General features: G+C 33.9%; 1 protein-coding gene across 5 annotated transcripts in view; it reads right to left on the reverse strand.

Moving 5' to 3' along the window:
• Positions 1 to 17828, reverse strand: part of LOC105483650 (apolipoprotein O like) — a 96774-nt gene that overhangs the window by 37919 nt on the left and 41027 nt on the right. For all 5 annotated transcript variants that reach the window (XM_011744619.2, XM_011744616.3, XM_011744614.2 and 2 more), the window contains 4 exons: positions 14906 to 15010; positions 9292 to 9411; positions 6353 to 6407; positions 4844 to 4942 (listed from right to left, as the gene is read on the reverse strand). In XM_011744619.2, coding sequence (XP_011742921.1) covers positions 4844 to 4942; positions 6353 to 6407; positions 9292 to 9411; positions 14906 to 15010 — 379 coding nt within the window. The remainder of the gene's footprint in view (positions 1 to 4843; positions 4943 to 6352; positions 6408 to 9291; positions 9412 to 14905; positions 15011 to 17828) is intronic.

Here is a 17828-nt window from a genome sequence, read left to right on the forward strand (position 1 = left end):
CCAAGAGCCAACAAACCACTGAGCTAGCAGAAGACAAGAAATAACCAAGCATCAGAGCTGAAGGTGACAGAGGCACAAAAATCCCTTCAAAAAAAAAAAAAAAAAATCAACAAATCGAGGAGATGATTTTATTGAAAAACATCAATAAAATAGACTGCTAATTATACTAATAAAGAAAAAAGGAGAGAATATTCAAATAAACACAATCTGAAATGATAAGGAGGATACCACCATTGATCCCACAGAAATACAAAACACCATCAGAGAATACTACAACCACATCTATGCAAATATACTATAAAATCTAGAAATGGATAAATTTCTGGACGCATACACCCTCCCAAGACTGAACCAGGAAGAAGTTGAATCCCTGAATAGGCCAGCAAAAAGTTCTGAAATTGAGGCAGTAATAAATATTCTACCAACCAAAAAAACCCCAGGACCAGATGGATTTACATCTGAATTCTATCAGAGGTACAAAGAGGAGCTGGTACCATTTCTTCTGAAACTATTCCAAACAACTGAAAAGGAGGGACTCCTCCCTAACTAATTGTATGAGGCCAGCATCATCCTGATACCAAAACCTGGCAGAGATACAACAAAAAAAAAGAAAAAGAAAACTTCAGGCCAATATTCCTTATGAACATCAATGCAAAAATCCTCAATAAAATACTGGCAAACCAAATCCAGAAGCACATCAAAAAGCTTATCCACCATGATCAAGTTGGCTTCATCCCTGGGATGCAAGGCTGGTTCAACATATGCGAATCAATAAATGTAATTCATCATGTAAAAAGAACTAAAGACAAAAATCACATGATTATCTGAATAGACGGAGAAAAGGCCTTTGATAAAACTCAACATCCCTTCATGTTAAAAACTCTCAATAAACTAGATATTGAAGGAACACACCTCAAAATAATAAGAGCCATTTATGACAAACCCATAGCCAATATCATAATGAATGGGCAAAGCTGGAAGCATTCCCCTTGAAAACTGGCACAAGAAAAGGATGCCCTCTTTCACCACTCTTATTCAACATAGTACTGGAAGTTCTCGCCAGGGCAATCAGGCAAGAGAAAAAAATAAAGGGTACTGAAATAGGAAGAGAAGAAGTCAAATTATCTTTGATTGCAGATGATATGATCCCTGTATCTAGAAAATCCCGTCAACTCAGCCCAAAAGCTTCTTAAGCTGATAAACAACTTCAGCTAAGCCTCAAGATACAAAAATCAATGTCCAAAATTTGCTAGCATTCCTATACACCAACAACAGGTAAGCAGAGAGCCAAATCACAAATTAACTCCCATTCACAATTGCCATAAAAGAATAAAATACTTAGGAATACAGTTAACAGGGGAAGTGACAGACCTCTTCAAGGAGAACTACAAACCATTGCTCAAGGAAATCAGAGAAGACAAAAACAAATGGAAAAACTTTTCATGCTCATGGATAGGAAGAAACAATATCGTGAAAATGGCCATACTGCCCAAAGGAATTTACAGATTCAATGCTATTCCCATTCAGTTATCATTGACATTCTTCACAGAATTAGAAAAAACTATTTTAAAATTCACATGGAACCAAAAAAGAGCTCATATAGCCAGGACAACCCTAAGCAAAAAAGAACAAAGCTGGAGCCATCATGCTACCTGATTTCAAACTATACTACAAGGCTACAGTAGCCAAAGCAGCAAGGTATTTGTACAAAAATGGGCACACAGACCAATGGAACAGAATAGAGAACTAAAACCACACATCTGCAACCATCTGATCTTTGACAAACCTGACAAAAACAAGCAATGGGGAAAGGATTCAATATTTAATAAATGGTGTTGGGAAAACTGGCTAGCCATATGCAGAAAATTGAAATTGGACCCCTTCCTTACACCTTATACAAAAAGTAACTCAAGATGGATTAAAGACTTAAAACATAAAACACAAAACTATAAAAATCCTAAAAGAAAATATAGGCAATACCATTTAGGACATAGGCATGGGCAAAAATTTTATGATGAAATCACCAAAAGCAATCACAACAAAAGCAAAAATTGACAAATGAGATCTAATTAAACTAAAGAGCTTCTGCACAGCAAAAGAAACCATCATCAGAGTGAACAGACAACCTATAGAACGGGAGAAAATTTTTGCAATCTATCCATCTCACAAAGGTCTAATATCCAGAATCTACAAGGAACTTAAGCAAATTTATAAGAAAGAAACTAAGAACCCCATTTAAAAATGGGCAAAGGACATGAACAAACACTTCTCAAAAGAAGACATACATGTGGCCAATAAACATGAAAAAGAGCTCAACATCACTGATCATCAGAGAAATGCAAATCAAAACCACAATGAGATAATATCTCACACCAATCAGAACAGCTTTTACTAAAGTCATAAAATAACAGATGTTGGTGAAGTTGTGGAGAGAAATGAATGCTTTTACATTGTTGGTGGGAATGTAAATTAGTTCAAACATTGTGGAAGATGTGGCGATTCCTCAAAGATTTAGAACTGGAAATACCATTTGACCCAGCCATCCCATTACTGGGTATATACCCAAAGGAATATAAATCACTCTATTATAAAGATACATGTATGCATATGTTCACTGCAGCACTATCCACAATAGCAAAGACATGGAATCAACCCAAATGTCCATCAATGATAGACTTATAAAGAAAATGTGGTACATATACACCATGGAATACTATGCTGCCATAAAAAGGAATGAGATCATGTCCTTTGCAGGGACATGGATGAAGCTGGAAAGCCATTATCCTCAGCAAACTAACACAGGAACAAAAAACCAAACACTGCATGTTCTCACTTGTAAGTGGGAGCTGAGCAATGAGAAGACATGGACACACGGAGGGGAACAACACACACTGGGGCCTGTCATGGGAGGGTGGCGGGGGGAGAGCATCAGGAAAAATAGCTGATGAATGCTGGGCTTATACCTCGCTGATGGGTTGAGAGGTGCAGAAAACCATCATGGTACACGTTTACCTATGTAACAAATCTGAACATGCTGTACATATACCCTAGAACTTAAAATATAATTTTTTAAAACAAAGGTAAAATGTCTCCTGAGATTCATTATATTTATGTCATTATCTATTAATAGGTTGAGATCTCCAATTTGAAAAACACTGGGTTAGACTATTCTAGCTCTGACATTTGGAAACACGGTGAATGACCTACGGAACATTTTCTCTTGCAAGAATTGTATAAGTATTTTACTGAGAAATGGAGTAATACGTTTTGGACAATTTCCTTCAAAATTTAATTCTTTGAGTCTTATTGTTTTATATCATGATCTTGGTTTTTAATTATTTCTTACTGAATAATTTATAATACCTATTCAATTAGAAGTTGCTTGCCTACTATAATAAGAAATAGGATATAGGGAGGCATTCATATTAGCTATAGAGAGAGTGTTATGTCCATCCAGATGATATCTATATCTATATCTATATATATATATGAACATTCTACCATCCTAACTCTCATGTATATGCCATATATATATGTTATACATATATCTGTTATATATGTTATATATATGAGAGAGAGAGATATATATATATGTTAGAGTTAGGATGCTAGAATGTTCTTATAATTGCACAGCAGTTTTGTACCTAATTATGCCTTGAGTTGAGGCTTTTAGGACTATAGCTGGAAAAACAAACTACAAAGTACCTGACATCAGATTCCAGACTGGCTCAGAGATGTGCCTTCCAAATATAAGCAATTTAGTTTGGGGACAATGTCTGCCAACTGGAGTGTGGACAAAGGATGACTGAAAGGTGACCAAAATGGCTAGTGACTAGAGAACTACACTAGCTTAGTAAGGGCTTGGAGAAATGAAAACCCTGTATACAAATTTTCATAGCAGCTCTATTCCTAATGACCAAAAGCTGGAAACAACCCAAATGTCCAACAGGTAAGTGATAAAGTAAACTGTGGCACATCCATATGAAGAAATACTACTTAGTAACAAAAAGGAACAAGCTATTGACACATGCAACAATCTTGATAATCTGAGTGAAAGAAGCCAGTCTATGTATGATTCCATTTAGATGGCATTCTCAAAAAGGCAGAGCTAGAGTGACAGAGAACAGATCAGTGTTTCTGGGAGTTAGAAGTGGGAAGAAGGTCTGACTACAGACAGATAGCATGAGGTACTTTTTGGGAATAATATAACTGTTCTGTATCCTGGTTGTGGTGATGGTTACATGACTCTATGTATATATTAAAACTGATAGAATTGTATGAATCTACTGTATCATAATTTTGAAATAAAATTTTTTTGAATATACAGCTGTTCCTATTAAAATTATAATTTGTCATTTTGTTTTCTAGGTAACTTTTTTTTTAAGACCTTAAGAGTCGCTAACTACCGAAAAAATTTCTTGAGAGTTTTATCTTAACGTAAAAATATATACTAATCACTCAAACTAATTTTCTCAGTCATGATCCCCCATATTCTGGGGGCTACTTTAAAGATTTGAGACAGAGATACTGATATATGAGATAAAATTTTATTTTCTCTTGGTCTCATCCTGACCAATGTTGTTAGAACTGACATGGTATCTCATTCTAGTTTTTATCTGCATTTCCCTAATGACTAATGACGTTGAACTGCCTTTGGAATAGCTATAGTTTTGAAAACACAAAGTCCTTATAAAAGTAAGCATGCTGTAATACAGAATCGAAAAATCTTTACAGTAGCCTATCCAGATAATATTCAATAAAGCACATGAGGTTTTCTTATGATCATAAAATTCAGAAACTAATATCGTGGCATTAAGAGAGAATATACTCTTAAAAACCCTACCTTTTCTCGCTGAAACCAAGCCCGCCAATCCTGAAACTGTAATAACTCCCATTTTCGGAAGAAAGTCTCGAGGAGGATTCTTCAGATAGACATAAGCATCTCAAGAAATCAGTTAAAAATTAACATAAATAACTGAATTCTACTGGGCATTCTATACAGTTATGATGCAGGAAGGTTAAAGAGATTTGTTAAGATAATAATAAGGTTTAAACACTCTTCAAAAGAGCTATATATAATGACGATATGAGTAGCAACCTAAAAAACTAGATATATTTACTTGTTACGAAATAACATTTTCCTTCTATAGGTGATTTAATATTTCTTTTCTTAATGATACCAGTGGTCATTACTATAAAGAAATGTAATGCTAGAGGGCACATCTTAATATGGGTTACCATAAGGTAAATTTCTGACTGTGTATGTATTATATCTCTATAATGAACATGCTTCTGCCCTTATCTGTTCAAACACTGGTAGCCTCCAGTGAGAACCGAAATAGATACTTTATAAAGGAGTTTTGAATAATAGTTTAAGGATATACACAGCTACTAGACCTTGCTTGCCACTACTCCCTAATAATCTCAAGACAGCCACTGCTGTTGGTTAATCATCACTGAGCCTAGATAAAAAGTAGATGAAGAGTAGGTGAAAGTCCAGATTTCTTGGCTTTCTATATATTTAAATTGTTTCTAGTTCCAAAAGTATACTTTTCTATCATAGTTAATTATTTAATGGCAATCACATATTTAATCCTATTCCTAATGATTGATGAGGAATATAATTTTGAATTTATTCCTAATACATTAAATAATGATAATTCAAAAACAGGTCATCAACTTCATGGAAACATTCAAAATTTTAGCTCATCTTTCTATCTCCCATACATATTTACTATGACAACTGGCATAAGCCAAGAATATTAGAAAGCTGTATCTGTTGCTAAATACCATTAACAAGCTAGAGTCAAATATAATTGCTTTTTAAACATTAGCTTAAATATTCCAGGGTTAGTGATTGCTATAACATTTCCTAGCCGTTGACAGCAAAATACAATGTATTTTAACAGCAAATAGCACTTAAACTAATTAGCAACAATGGAGACATGTTTTTAATTTATGCTTTATGATATATAATATAGACTTAGTAGTTAAAACAGACCTCAGTTTGTATCCTGGCACTACCACTTGTAGTTATGTAACCTCAATAACCTACTTAACCTTTCTAAACCTCAGTTGCCCTCATCTGTAAAATGGGAATAATTATAATACCAATACTAACAGAATTGTGACAAAAATTATGTAAAATGTTTAGTACAACACCTTAGCCACTAACAACTGCTGAATAATGAATACTATTGCTTTGCTATTATTACCAATAAATTGCTATAGAGAGTATCTTCTGAGTTGGCAAATGCATGATAATGGGTAACATACCAAGTTTATTTTTCTCATATTTAAACAAAGCAATTTAAAAACACAATACAACATTTCTAATTATTTACTCACCTACCTTTTCCAAATTGTACTGTATCCATTATCCCATTTTTCACAAAGACATAAACACCCTAAGCAGAAAAAAAAAAGGGGAGGGGGAAGACACCTGCATTTTTGAAGCTGTTGATAATGAGACAAAATTGCCTGCACCTCCGAGATTATATTAAAAGGTTGACTTAGCATTATGCCCAAATCTAAATCCAGCTTTCCTGTGTATTTACTATCAGAATACTCATTTAACTTAGCTTGTTTTCATTTTCTGCTTTTCATTCTATTTAACATGGATAACATTTATACCATTTTTCTCATATAAATGGATGTCTATGAAATAATCAGAGCAGAAATGATAGTGAAGAAAATAAAGATCTATCATCTTATGTTATAACGAACTAGAAAAATAAATGGAATTTAAATAAAGCAAGAAGGGAGGTATATATCAGTTTAGAAGCAACATCTGATTAATAAAGATGCAGTAGCAATAACATAATGATTTGTAGAGGGAAAAAAAGAACAAAAAGTCTAAAGCAAAGGGCTTCATCTTCCTCCCTTTTCTTATTGCACATTAGAATGAGAAAAAAAAAATCTAAATTACCACAGGACAGAAATCATCCTACACAGACTACTGTTTATCCTGTTTTTAAATAGGAACATAAATTCTCTAGAAATCAAAACTATGTTAATCCATCGGAGGAATTAAAGTTTTAAAGCAAATCTTTAACTTTACCTGTCTCTAACTGATTTATTTTAGTGCAAAAGAGTGTTAAATATATTTATTGAGTGCTAGGTATTATCTCACTTATATAAGAAAAAAAAAGGAAGTCACAAAATGATTTACTCATGGTCATATTGTACTCTGTTGATGGAACCAGAAAACACAATCCAAATATATGGTCTCCTTCTCTGAACTAGCTGCTATGAAACCATGGGATAAAAACAGAACAAAAAAGACTTTCAAAGCAGAGAAAACAGAGATTATTATGTTGGACAGGGAAGAAATAAGTTTTTGTTATAGAGGTAGCTTGGTTTTGTAATTTTATCTTAGATATTTTAATGGTTATCAGAGAGATGCAGAGGTTCATCTTGGTTTAAAATTGCACAAATCAGCATAAATTCTAACTGCTATTGAACTACTTTTTTGTAGGGACTCTCTTGAGAATATTGCACCTTCAAAGTTAAAATATCTATTGACCAGTCGATTGGGAATCATTTAACCATTAAGTCATCTTTTAAAAAAATTTTTTTCTTATCTCTGCTAAAGAATTCATTTTTACCACATGGGGTCAGTGCTATCTAAATTTCAAAACACTAAGCTAGCAGTAGTAGAAATTGAATTTGCTCTACATGATTCAAGGTTTAATGCGGAACAAATTTGAGTCAGACGTAATTTTTAAAGAATAGATTACATTTTTAGGGGAAAATTAGAAAAAAAAAAGTTGTTTACATTTAGGACAAAATGCATTGGAAATTGCCTTTTTTCAACCTATTTGTTTGAGCATACTAATGGAATAAAACATTCTTTTGAGTCTTAAATTGGATGATAGTTACAATAGCAATTTAAAGACCTCTCAGGAACATTTTATCTCACTGAAGAAAAATTTGAGAACATTATGGAAAATTACATCTCAGGAAGCTTAAGTCTGAATCATCTAGCTATTGGCATATAGTCATAGGGACATGATTCAGACCATAATTGGTTAAGGTATTTCCCTCTTAGAGCAAACTATTAGTAGCGTGTAGTACAACTAGTACCATAAAAATTGTATGACAAACACAAGTTTTCAAAAATAACATCATATATTTATCAGATATTTGAATGAAATATCATCTGGAATTATCAGAGTTCATTGATTTGGTATTTCACCTAAGCATACATTATTTTTTATAAGCTCATTAGATTTCTTTTTAAAGATAATGGATAGAAGAAACTAAACAAGAACAGTGGTTCACCATCAGGCTATAGCTGGGGAAAAGTCACATGGTTACTAGGTCAGAATGATGAAAACACTGGTACCAACATTAAGACACTGACACTGGAGATACCGATGCTAACACAATTATGTTTATGTGATGATAAAGAAACATTAGTGTTGTATCAGCTTACTCCACCACTCTGCTGATGGATATCACTAATTGAAGGCTAAGCATTAAAGTCACGTGTATTCTAGCTTGCCCAATAGCTTACTGTAGCTAGAATGGTCTTATGGGATAACCCCAACAAGTAAACAACACTTTGCTTAGCCAAAGAAGAAAATATTCAGAAGTAATCTCAGAACTTCACATAAAAAGTGAGGGATACTGTGTACATGCTAGGTGACACAAATGCTTGCTGAACTACTTTAATTTATGCAGTAGGGGTACAGTAGGTTCAATACAGCCACAAATTATTTGCTGCAACTTCTACTGAGAATTGGCATCTAATTCCCTTCCCTTTAAAACGAAGCTGGCCTTAGTGACTTAACAATAGAATGCTGTAGAAGTGACTTTCTTGGACATCTGATGATAGGCAAAAAGCCTCACAAATTCTGCCTAGGGCCACTTGTAACATTGTCTTTAGGAGCCCTGAACTACCCATGTTAAGTTATATCTGACCTATTTGAGATCACCATGCTTGAGAGGCCATGTGTAGGCATTCTAGTCAATAATCCCAGCTGAACCCAGCCATCCAGCCATCTTTAACAAGGTGCCAGATATGCAAATAAAGCTGTCTTGGACTGTCTAGATCAGCTCATTTGCCAGATGAACACCACTGGGCCACCTCTGTCAATGTCACATGCAACAGACAAATCATCTGTCTGAACTCAGATCAAATTTGTGACTTACAAAATCATAAGATGTAACATAATGGTTATGGTTTTAAGCCACTAAGTTTTGGATTAGTTTTCTACACATCAATAGGTAACTGGAACAATTAAATCAGAAACCTCTGATATTAAACCACTATCAGAATTGACTTACCTTGCACCAGCCAATATAACAACCAGTTGCAGTCCGGATGGAAGCAAAACCCATTTGTAAATGACCAGGCTGCTCTTCAACATATTTAGACTGAAGCGGTGGTGCAGTATATATAGGGAGCTACAGGCAAAAAATGTTCATGTCAAAAACGTAAAATAACTGGACTGTCCGTAACAGCAGTATGGCAGAACAGGAATCCTAATCAGCCTTCTTCCTAAAAACAACTAAAAATGCTGATAAAATACTTTGAAAAAACCATCTTAAATACAGGAATGATGTGGTAAACTGTTTATAAAGACTATTTAAAACCCAGAAATTAAAAGATGCCAAATATAGTATAATATAGTGGTTCTACTCTTATGTATATTTAGAGAAACTACTGTTTTTGCACACCCCGAGTTATGTATAATAATGTTCATAGCATCATTTTAATTACAACCAACCCAATGTCCATCCACAGTAAAATGGATACATTGGGACATATTCGTACAAAGAAATATTAGAAATTACGGGGTAAATATAAAAATTACAGCAACATGGAAAAATTTGGATGAATTTCAGGAATATAAGTTTACTTAAAAAAACCCAAAAAACATATTGCTTAGCAATACAGACATATAAGGTAAAATTTAAAAGTAAAGGAGGGGAATAATAGTAAAAATTCAGGGTAATGATAACCTCTGAATGGAATGAAATAGGAACACAGGGGATTTTGTTTTCCTTTAAATTGGGTAGTAGGCACACAGCTGTACATCGTTATCATCATATCATACCTTTCATATTTTGAACAGCCTTTTTATTCTAATTAGTATTTAATAAAAACAAACATACACAAAAGAACAATGAAAAATTTAAGCAGGTAGGGACTTACTTCCTTTTAAAAAAAAAAAAACTTTTTTTTTTTTTTGGCTTTTATATTTAGGGTATAAATCATCCTATGAAGCTTGGTGTTTCATGAAGATATAACTGGAAAGAATCAAGTTTACAAATCAACAGCAAGGGAACTAGATGATTAATGACTTTGGATTTGGTCCTCTATCAACAACAAACATGAAACTATAGTTAACACTATATTGTATTCTTGAAAAATGCTAAGAGTGGGTATAAAATGTCCTCATCACAAAAATGATAACTATTTAAGGTAATACATATGTAAACTGAGTTAGTCATTCCATAATGTATATATACTTCAAAGCATCATGCTGTACAAGGTAAATGCATACAATTTTATGTCAGCTTTTTAAATTAAAATTTAAAAGACATATAAACCATAAGACAGTGTCAGTTTGGTAAAGTTTTTCCAGTAGTAAGTCAGAAAAGTCTTGCTTTACCATTAAATGGCTCTTTACTTCCCATACCAGGATTAAAGAGTTAGTGTTTATCTTTCTACACTAATACTTAGATTTAAATTCACCACATTGCCCACTTTTTGATGGGGTTGTTTTTTTCTTGTAAATTTGTTTGAGTTCTTTGTAGGTTCTGGATATTAGCCCTTTGTCAGATGAGTAGATTGCAAAAATTTTCTCCCATTCTGTAGGTTGCCTGTTCACTCTGATGGTAGTTTCTTTTGCTGTGCAGAAGCTCTTTAGTTTAATGAGATCCCATTTGTCAATTTTGGCTTTTGCTGCCGTTGCTTTTGGTGTTTTAGACATGAAGTCTTTGCCCATGACTATGTCCTGAATGGTACTACCTAGGTTTTCCTCTAGGATTTTTATGGTATTAGGTCTAACATTTAAGTCTCTAATCCATCTTGAATTAATTTTCATATAAGGAGTAAGGAAAGGATCCAGTTTCAGCTTTCTACTTATGGCTAGCCAGTTTTCCCAGCACCATTTATTAAATAGGGAATCCTTTCCCCATTTCTTGTTTCTCGAGTTATACCTGATGTAAATGACGAGTTGAGAGTTGATGGGTGCTGACGAGTTGATGGGTGCAGTACACCAACATGGCACAGGTATACATATGTAACAAACCTGCACGTTATGCACATGTACCCTAGAACTTAAAGTATAATAATAATAATAAATAAAAAAAAAGAAAGAAAAAATAAATAAATAAATTCACCACATTGGCAACTGCAATTAGAAAGGTGAGAGATGCATATTTTATATTAAAGATGCATTTTATATATAAAAAGCAGGTGCACTGCAAGTAGAGAAGTTTCCCCTCTCCCCTAGAAAGGAGAGATATATGTGGATGTACTGGTGTTAGAGTGGGCAACGTTATTTACTTACATGTTTGTCCATCATGTTTCTATCCTCTCTATTATTTACACATCCCAATTCCAAACTTTACTACACTCATTGTTCTTATTCTCTCCTCTGTCCCCATCAAAACCTGCTGATTAAGTTTTCTTTCTTTCTTTTTTTTTTTTTTTTTGCGACAGGGTCTTGCTTTGTCATCCAGGCTAGAGTACAGTGGCATGAACACAGCTCACTGCAGCCTCAACCTTCCGGGCTCAAGCAATCCTCCCACCTCAGCATCCTGAGTAGCTGGGACTACAGGCACACCCCCAACAAACCTGGCTAATTTTTGTATTTTTTTGTAGAAACGGGGTTTCACCCTGTTGCCCAGACTGGTCTCCAATTCCTGAGCTCAAGCAATCCGCCCACGTTGGCATCCTAAAGTGCTAGGATTATAAGTGTGAGGCACCGTGTCTCACGGATTCAGGTTCTTTATCTGTTGCCAATTGTAAACAAAATTTTGTATATGAAGTTTTCTAGGAACAGCATTCAAAGTTCTTATCAGACTCTCAAAGGGGTCAGGATGGTTAAGAACCAGTGTTTTAAAGTATTTTCCTTCTAAGGCATGGGCATAGTTGAAAGGTTTATGATGACAGGATTTCAGCTCTACTGTAAGAATTTTAAGAGCTAGCCAGTAGGATGTTACTATAGTCTCCACTGAGAAGAGCATTCTCACTATAAATTTTGGAGGCCTTGGGGTTAAATGCCACTTATTGTATAGATAGAAATTGTTTGTTCTGATTTTGAAATTATGATTACATTTAGTAAGCTATAAAACCACATTTAAAATTAAATTGAACCAAAGTAACTAAAACTCTCAAATCAGCATTTTTTCTGTTATTTCTCAGTGACAACAAGCAAATGACAAGAAAATAAGTACAATTCATCTCATAGAGGGATTTTAAAAAGAAATGTTCAGGGATGTCTAGGGCTGGCTATATACATGCATTCCAATTGCTAGTCATTTTACTGATCTGAACACTGTAGATTTCATGGTTAAAAAAATGATTGTCTCATGGTCCTACAGAGTTTTCTATTAAAGAGAGATTTAATTATGTTCACTAGATGGCATATAAGGCAGGAATACATTGAGAATATTTAAAAAGACGCTTAGTGAGAAGAGTTGAACTAAAACAGATTTTCTGTTTAGCTACAAGTTTACCAAAAGATTCAAATAACCAAATAACTAGAACACTTCATTCATAAAGTATTCTGGTTTAGTAGAAGCATTATTATAGATTTAAACGGAAGTATAGCTCACTTTACACAATAAAAGTAGCTAGAAATGTTGCACATAAATCACATTTTAATCCCTTCAGAAATTCTACAGTCCTCAAGGATTGGATCCTGACTTTGTATATAGTCCCTAGCACGTAGTTGGCAACCAGCTTTGTTTAATGAGTAATTCAATTAAATGATATTTAAAATGTACTTGGGGAATACAATAAATACCAAGGAATACTGTGTATTCCATAATAAACAGCACTACTTTATTTTAAAATTTCAAAAATTAAATTCAGTCATTAGGGATTTATCTTCCTACCTAGATTTGAGCTGTCCAGATATGGGAGTGTCAAGGAAGCCTTAAAATCAACATCCTCCTAAGATTAATAAAAAGAAAAAATTAAAAAAATACTTAGAATCAGTTAGCGGGTAGGAAAATGACTCTACCCTAGACCATTAATGAAAATAAACTTTAGTAATTAGAACAGTGCCTCACAAATATATATAGAGGAGCTTAGAAAATATTTTTGGTTGAATTTATGAATATTACCTTTATGCATGTTAGTTTGGCAATATTACCAATTTTTTGTGCCTTTTGACCTACACTTCTGCTTCTAGAAATTCATTCTAAGGAAATGGTTATAGACGTATATAAAGATTCAATACAAAGTGGTTCAACAAGTACTGAATACAATAGCAATAGCTGGAAATAGTCTACATTTCCAAAAATTTATGAAAATTTTACATTTATTTGATGGTAGTACATTCATACAACAGAATACTTATGACACCATTAAGAGTTCTGCCCAATGTCATCTAACTAGTCAGTCATGGAAGCAGGATTCAAATTCAGGTCTGATTCAAAAACATATTATTAAGTGTGTAGATAAACCTTAGGGATGTCTTAAAGTGGGAAGAGATAAAAAGCACAATGATGAATAGAATTAGTAACCACAATTACAGCTCAACAGGCTGGCATGATAAGCCAGATCAACAAGGTAAAATTTAAACAGGTATAAATATACCTTCAACGAGTCCAAAAAGTTCAAATGCCTAAGTACAGACTGGGATGAGGCATACCTTACTGGCAGTCCATGTAAAAAGGCTTAATGAATTTTAGAGAACCACATGCTTACTGTATCACGGTCAAAGGCTGCTTATGAGCATGGTTGATTTTGAGCACTCAAACATAAAAACTAACACGATATTAGGCAGCATTAATAGAAATATAACATCTAGAAGAGGAGAAGTCAGAGACTGACTCTGTCCTGTAGCAGTCAAAACACCTTGGTTCATACATCCAAGTCATGGCACCAAAAACCAAAGTGCTTTTTAAAAACAAAAACAAAGTACTTACACCTGAAGAAAACACTAACTATCCTGAACATGCTTGGCAGAGGCTGATCATGATAGTGAGGAACTCAGAGCTGTGATGTATGAGAAATAGCTGAAGCAACTAAATGCTTTAAAATGTTTATCCTGGAAGCAAAATTACTTAAAGTATAACTGATATTTAAAGGCTTGTTTTTTGAAAGAGAGAAGTTTTCTGTTTGGCACCAATGCAAGAGATACAGTACCAACAGGTAGAAGTGATTATGAGACTAATTTCTGTCTGACATAAGGAAAGGACCTTAAATTAAATGAGAGGATTTAGAAAATGGAATGGGCTCCTTAGACTCCTTTATCTAGAGTTTTATTCACGTAGAAGATATATGGCCACTAAATGTGCCTGCTATAGAGGGAATTACAGTACCATACAGAAGGTTGATCTAGAAAACATCTAAGGTCACTTCCAAAACTGAGATCTTAATGAATCTCTTAAACTGAAGTTTCCTAATACTGAATGTACCTGTATACGTTTTTCAAGAAAGAAAAATCAGACTGCCTAGAACGTCTAACACCCTCTACTACTTATTGATTATTCATTAAGAAAAACCACCAGTTGTTTTTCATTGGAGTTAGAATTTTAGATGTTTGAGTTACATATTGTCTTTTGAGATACTTCATAACTATTTCTCTCAACTTTTAAAACCTACCTAACAAAGACTTCTAAGACATTTTTGATGAGTAAAGATAATTTTAAAAAATATAGCTTTTGTGTTATCTTGATATTATACAAAGTTCATAAACCTTTGTAGGCAAATTACCTGCTCTGGTTTCACTAGCTGCTTTTTGGATTCCTCTTCTTTGACTGCATGTACACTTACAGATGCATATATCAGACCTGCAGGCATGGTTGTCAGTTTTCCCATCTGAGAAAGATATATCAAAAACACCTTTTTAGTTGAAAAGCTTTCCATCTTCCATTTCCTAATAAATTCTGGAAGAATCTCAGGTAATCTATTGGTTTCACTATAATATATTAAATATTCAAACACTCCAAATTACTTCATACATTTTTAAGACACAGTTCATAAAATTATCTTCTCATACTGGATGGCAGAGTACTATTTTTACCTGTTTGTTAACTACTTCATAAGGAATATAGCAATATAATATTTATCTGGAATATTATTACATAATAATATAGCAATGTAATAATTACTAAAATCTGAGGGATGGAGTGGGATTGGTCTTGGTATTCATTCAGTCTACAAACATCAGTTGAACACCTACTATGTGCCAGACTCTGGTTTTAGTGCTTAGAATATATCAGTGAACAAAACAAAGATTCCTGCTCTCATACAAATGACATTCTAGTAGAGAAGAGACAGGCAATAAACTATATGTTATATTACAAGTTGATAAATGCTCTGGAGAATGTAAAGGATAAGAGTGGTCTGGAGTACTGAGTGATGCAGGCTGCATCTTGAAATACAATTTATATTAACATTATCCATAAAAATGAATTATTTCTATTATAAATCCTTTGCCCCAATTTTCCCAATGCATTCCCTTTTACCTGTTTCATGCTAAACCTAAAGCAAAAAGTGATCTTTGTTTTAGCTATAACTTGATTTGAATTAAGAATGCAGGAAAAGTACTGACTCTAAGAATAAAGTGTTCTAGTGTTATTCAGGTACCAAAATAATTTCGAAAGATTATCCATTCAGCAAGGCCAAGTGTAAAGCTTTCCAAGGTACAAATATTTTAACACTCTGATTCCTTAGTAGGGAAAGAAGCTTCCTGAATTTTGACAAAGGACATCATGAGGGAAGCGGTCTCCTTGTTTTACACACAAATAAAACTGTGCAACACCTAGAAGAGTCATTGGCTAAAGGATTCTAAATGTTCTCCAATGACAGTGATAGTGCCTATACTTCATTTCTGACACTGTTTTTAATATTTTCTGAGAAGAGCAAGGGAAGCTACTCAGGCATCAATCAGTTAAGTAATTTCCTGTTTAAACTGGGCAGGACTCTGATTTAGATTGGGGCTGTAAAAATACAGGGTAAAATTAAGAGTCAACACTAAGAAGATAAGTTTTGTTTATTTTTCTCCCCCATGCCTCCTTCTAGTACAGGAAACAGTATCACAGAATTATTTATCTATGCATGCTTCCCTTAAAGACATCACTTTTTTTATTTCTTATACCCAGTTGGTATTCATTAATGAAATAACAAGATTTCCACACCATACTTATGTCAGGTATAATTTAAATGTATATTAAAACTGATGCAAGTATGGTCCCCATGAACCAGGGAAATTTTGTTAATAAAAGCTCTATACTACAGGAAGGATGTAAAATTTTATAACATTTAAAAGCTCTTTTTGAAATATCTGACTAGACTTTACTTCTTCCTAAGAGACTACTCCCTGGATATAAGACAAATACTTTCAAAGTATGTTAATATCTGAATTTTTTCAACACACTAATGATCACAGAGTATACTCACATTACTTCATATAATGCAATAATAATATGTAGACTATAAAATAATTTCATAGGTATTGCTTGATAATTATGATCTAGTTAGTATTCCAGATTATGGATTTACTCATTGAGCTCATAGCCTAAAAGTTAATATACCTTGAACATTGCCTAAGTACTTTCTCCACATTTTTTACTCTGTAAGGTAATAAGTTACCTTACAGTTACCATTCTTTCCTACTGTCTTCATAGATTCCTTGACTTTTATTGAGGAGGCAGTATGGCACAACCGAAAAAAAATATGAGCTTAGGGTCGGGAGTGGTGGCTCGTGCCTGTAATCCCAGCACTTTGAGAGGCCGAGGCTGGTGGATCACCTGAGGTCAGGAGTTCGAGACCAGCATGACCAACATGGTGATACCTTGTCTCTACTAAAAATACAAAATTAGCTGAGTGTGGTGGTGCATGCCTGTAATCCCAGCTACTTGGGAGGCTGAGGCAGGAGAATCGCTTGAACCCAGGAGGCAGAAGTTACAGTGAGCCGAAATAGCACCATTGCACTCCAGCCTGGGCAACAAGAGCAAAACTCTGTCTCAAAAAAAAAAAAAAAAATTATATATATATAAGCTTAGGAGTTAAACAGAACTTACTGTCTAAACTTGAACAAATTATTGAAGTTCTTCAAGTTATGCTGCCCAGTATGGTAACTACTAGCCACATGTGGTCATTTAAATTGAAATTAAAATTATTAATAAATAAAAACTTCAGTTGCATTAGTCTCATTTCAAGCGCTCAATAGCCATAATGTAGACCACAGATATAAAACAAGTTCATCATTGCAGAAATTTCCAGTGGACAGTGATTTCTTAATTAGGTTAACTAAGTACTATTAGGTTAAATATCTGAAAAAATGTGTATGCCATCCTGTTGATTATCACAAGGATTAAATAAGGAGTTATATTAAAATGGCTTACATTTGGTACATAGGCAATTAAGTTTAGTTTCCCATTCCTTCTGTTTGCTGAATAAAAAAATTAAGTGGCTGTGCTTATTCCTTATTTTTCTTTTCACATGTATTTCATGCTAATCAGGCTCTAGTGAGAACAGTGAGAACAATAAAATCTATTCAACATATTTATTACCTCCAAATAAAAAAGGTCGCAAATTTTGTCAAAAGAAATCAGGAAGACTGGCACAGTAGGGCATCTGCAAGTCTGTTATACTGGTGAAGTACATGTCACTGTCTTAAAGAGGGAAAGCT

Source organism: Macaca nemestrina, chromosome X (assembly GCF_043159975.1).
Source record: "Macaca nemestrina isolate mMacNem1 chromosome X, mMacNem.hap1, whole genome shotgun sequence".
NCBI lineage: Eukaryota > Metazoa > Chordata > Mammalia > Primates > Cercopithecidae > Macaca > Macaca nemestrina.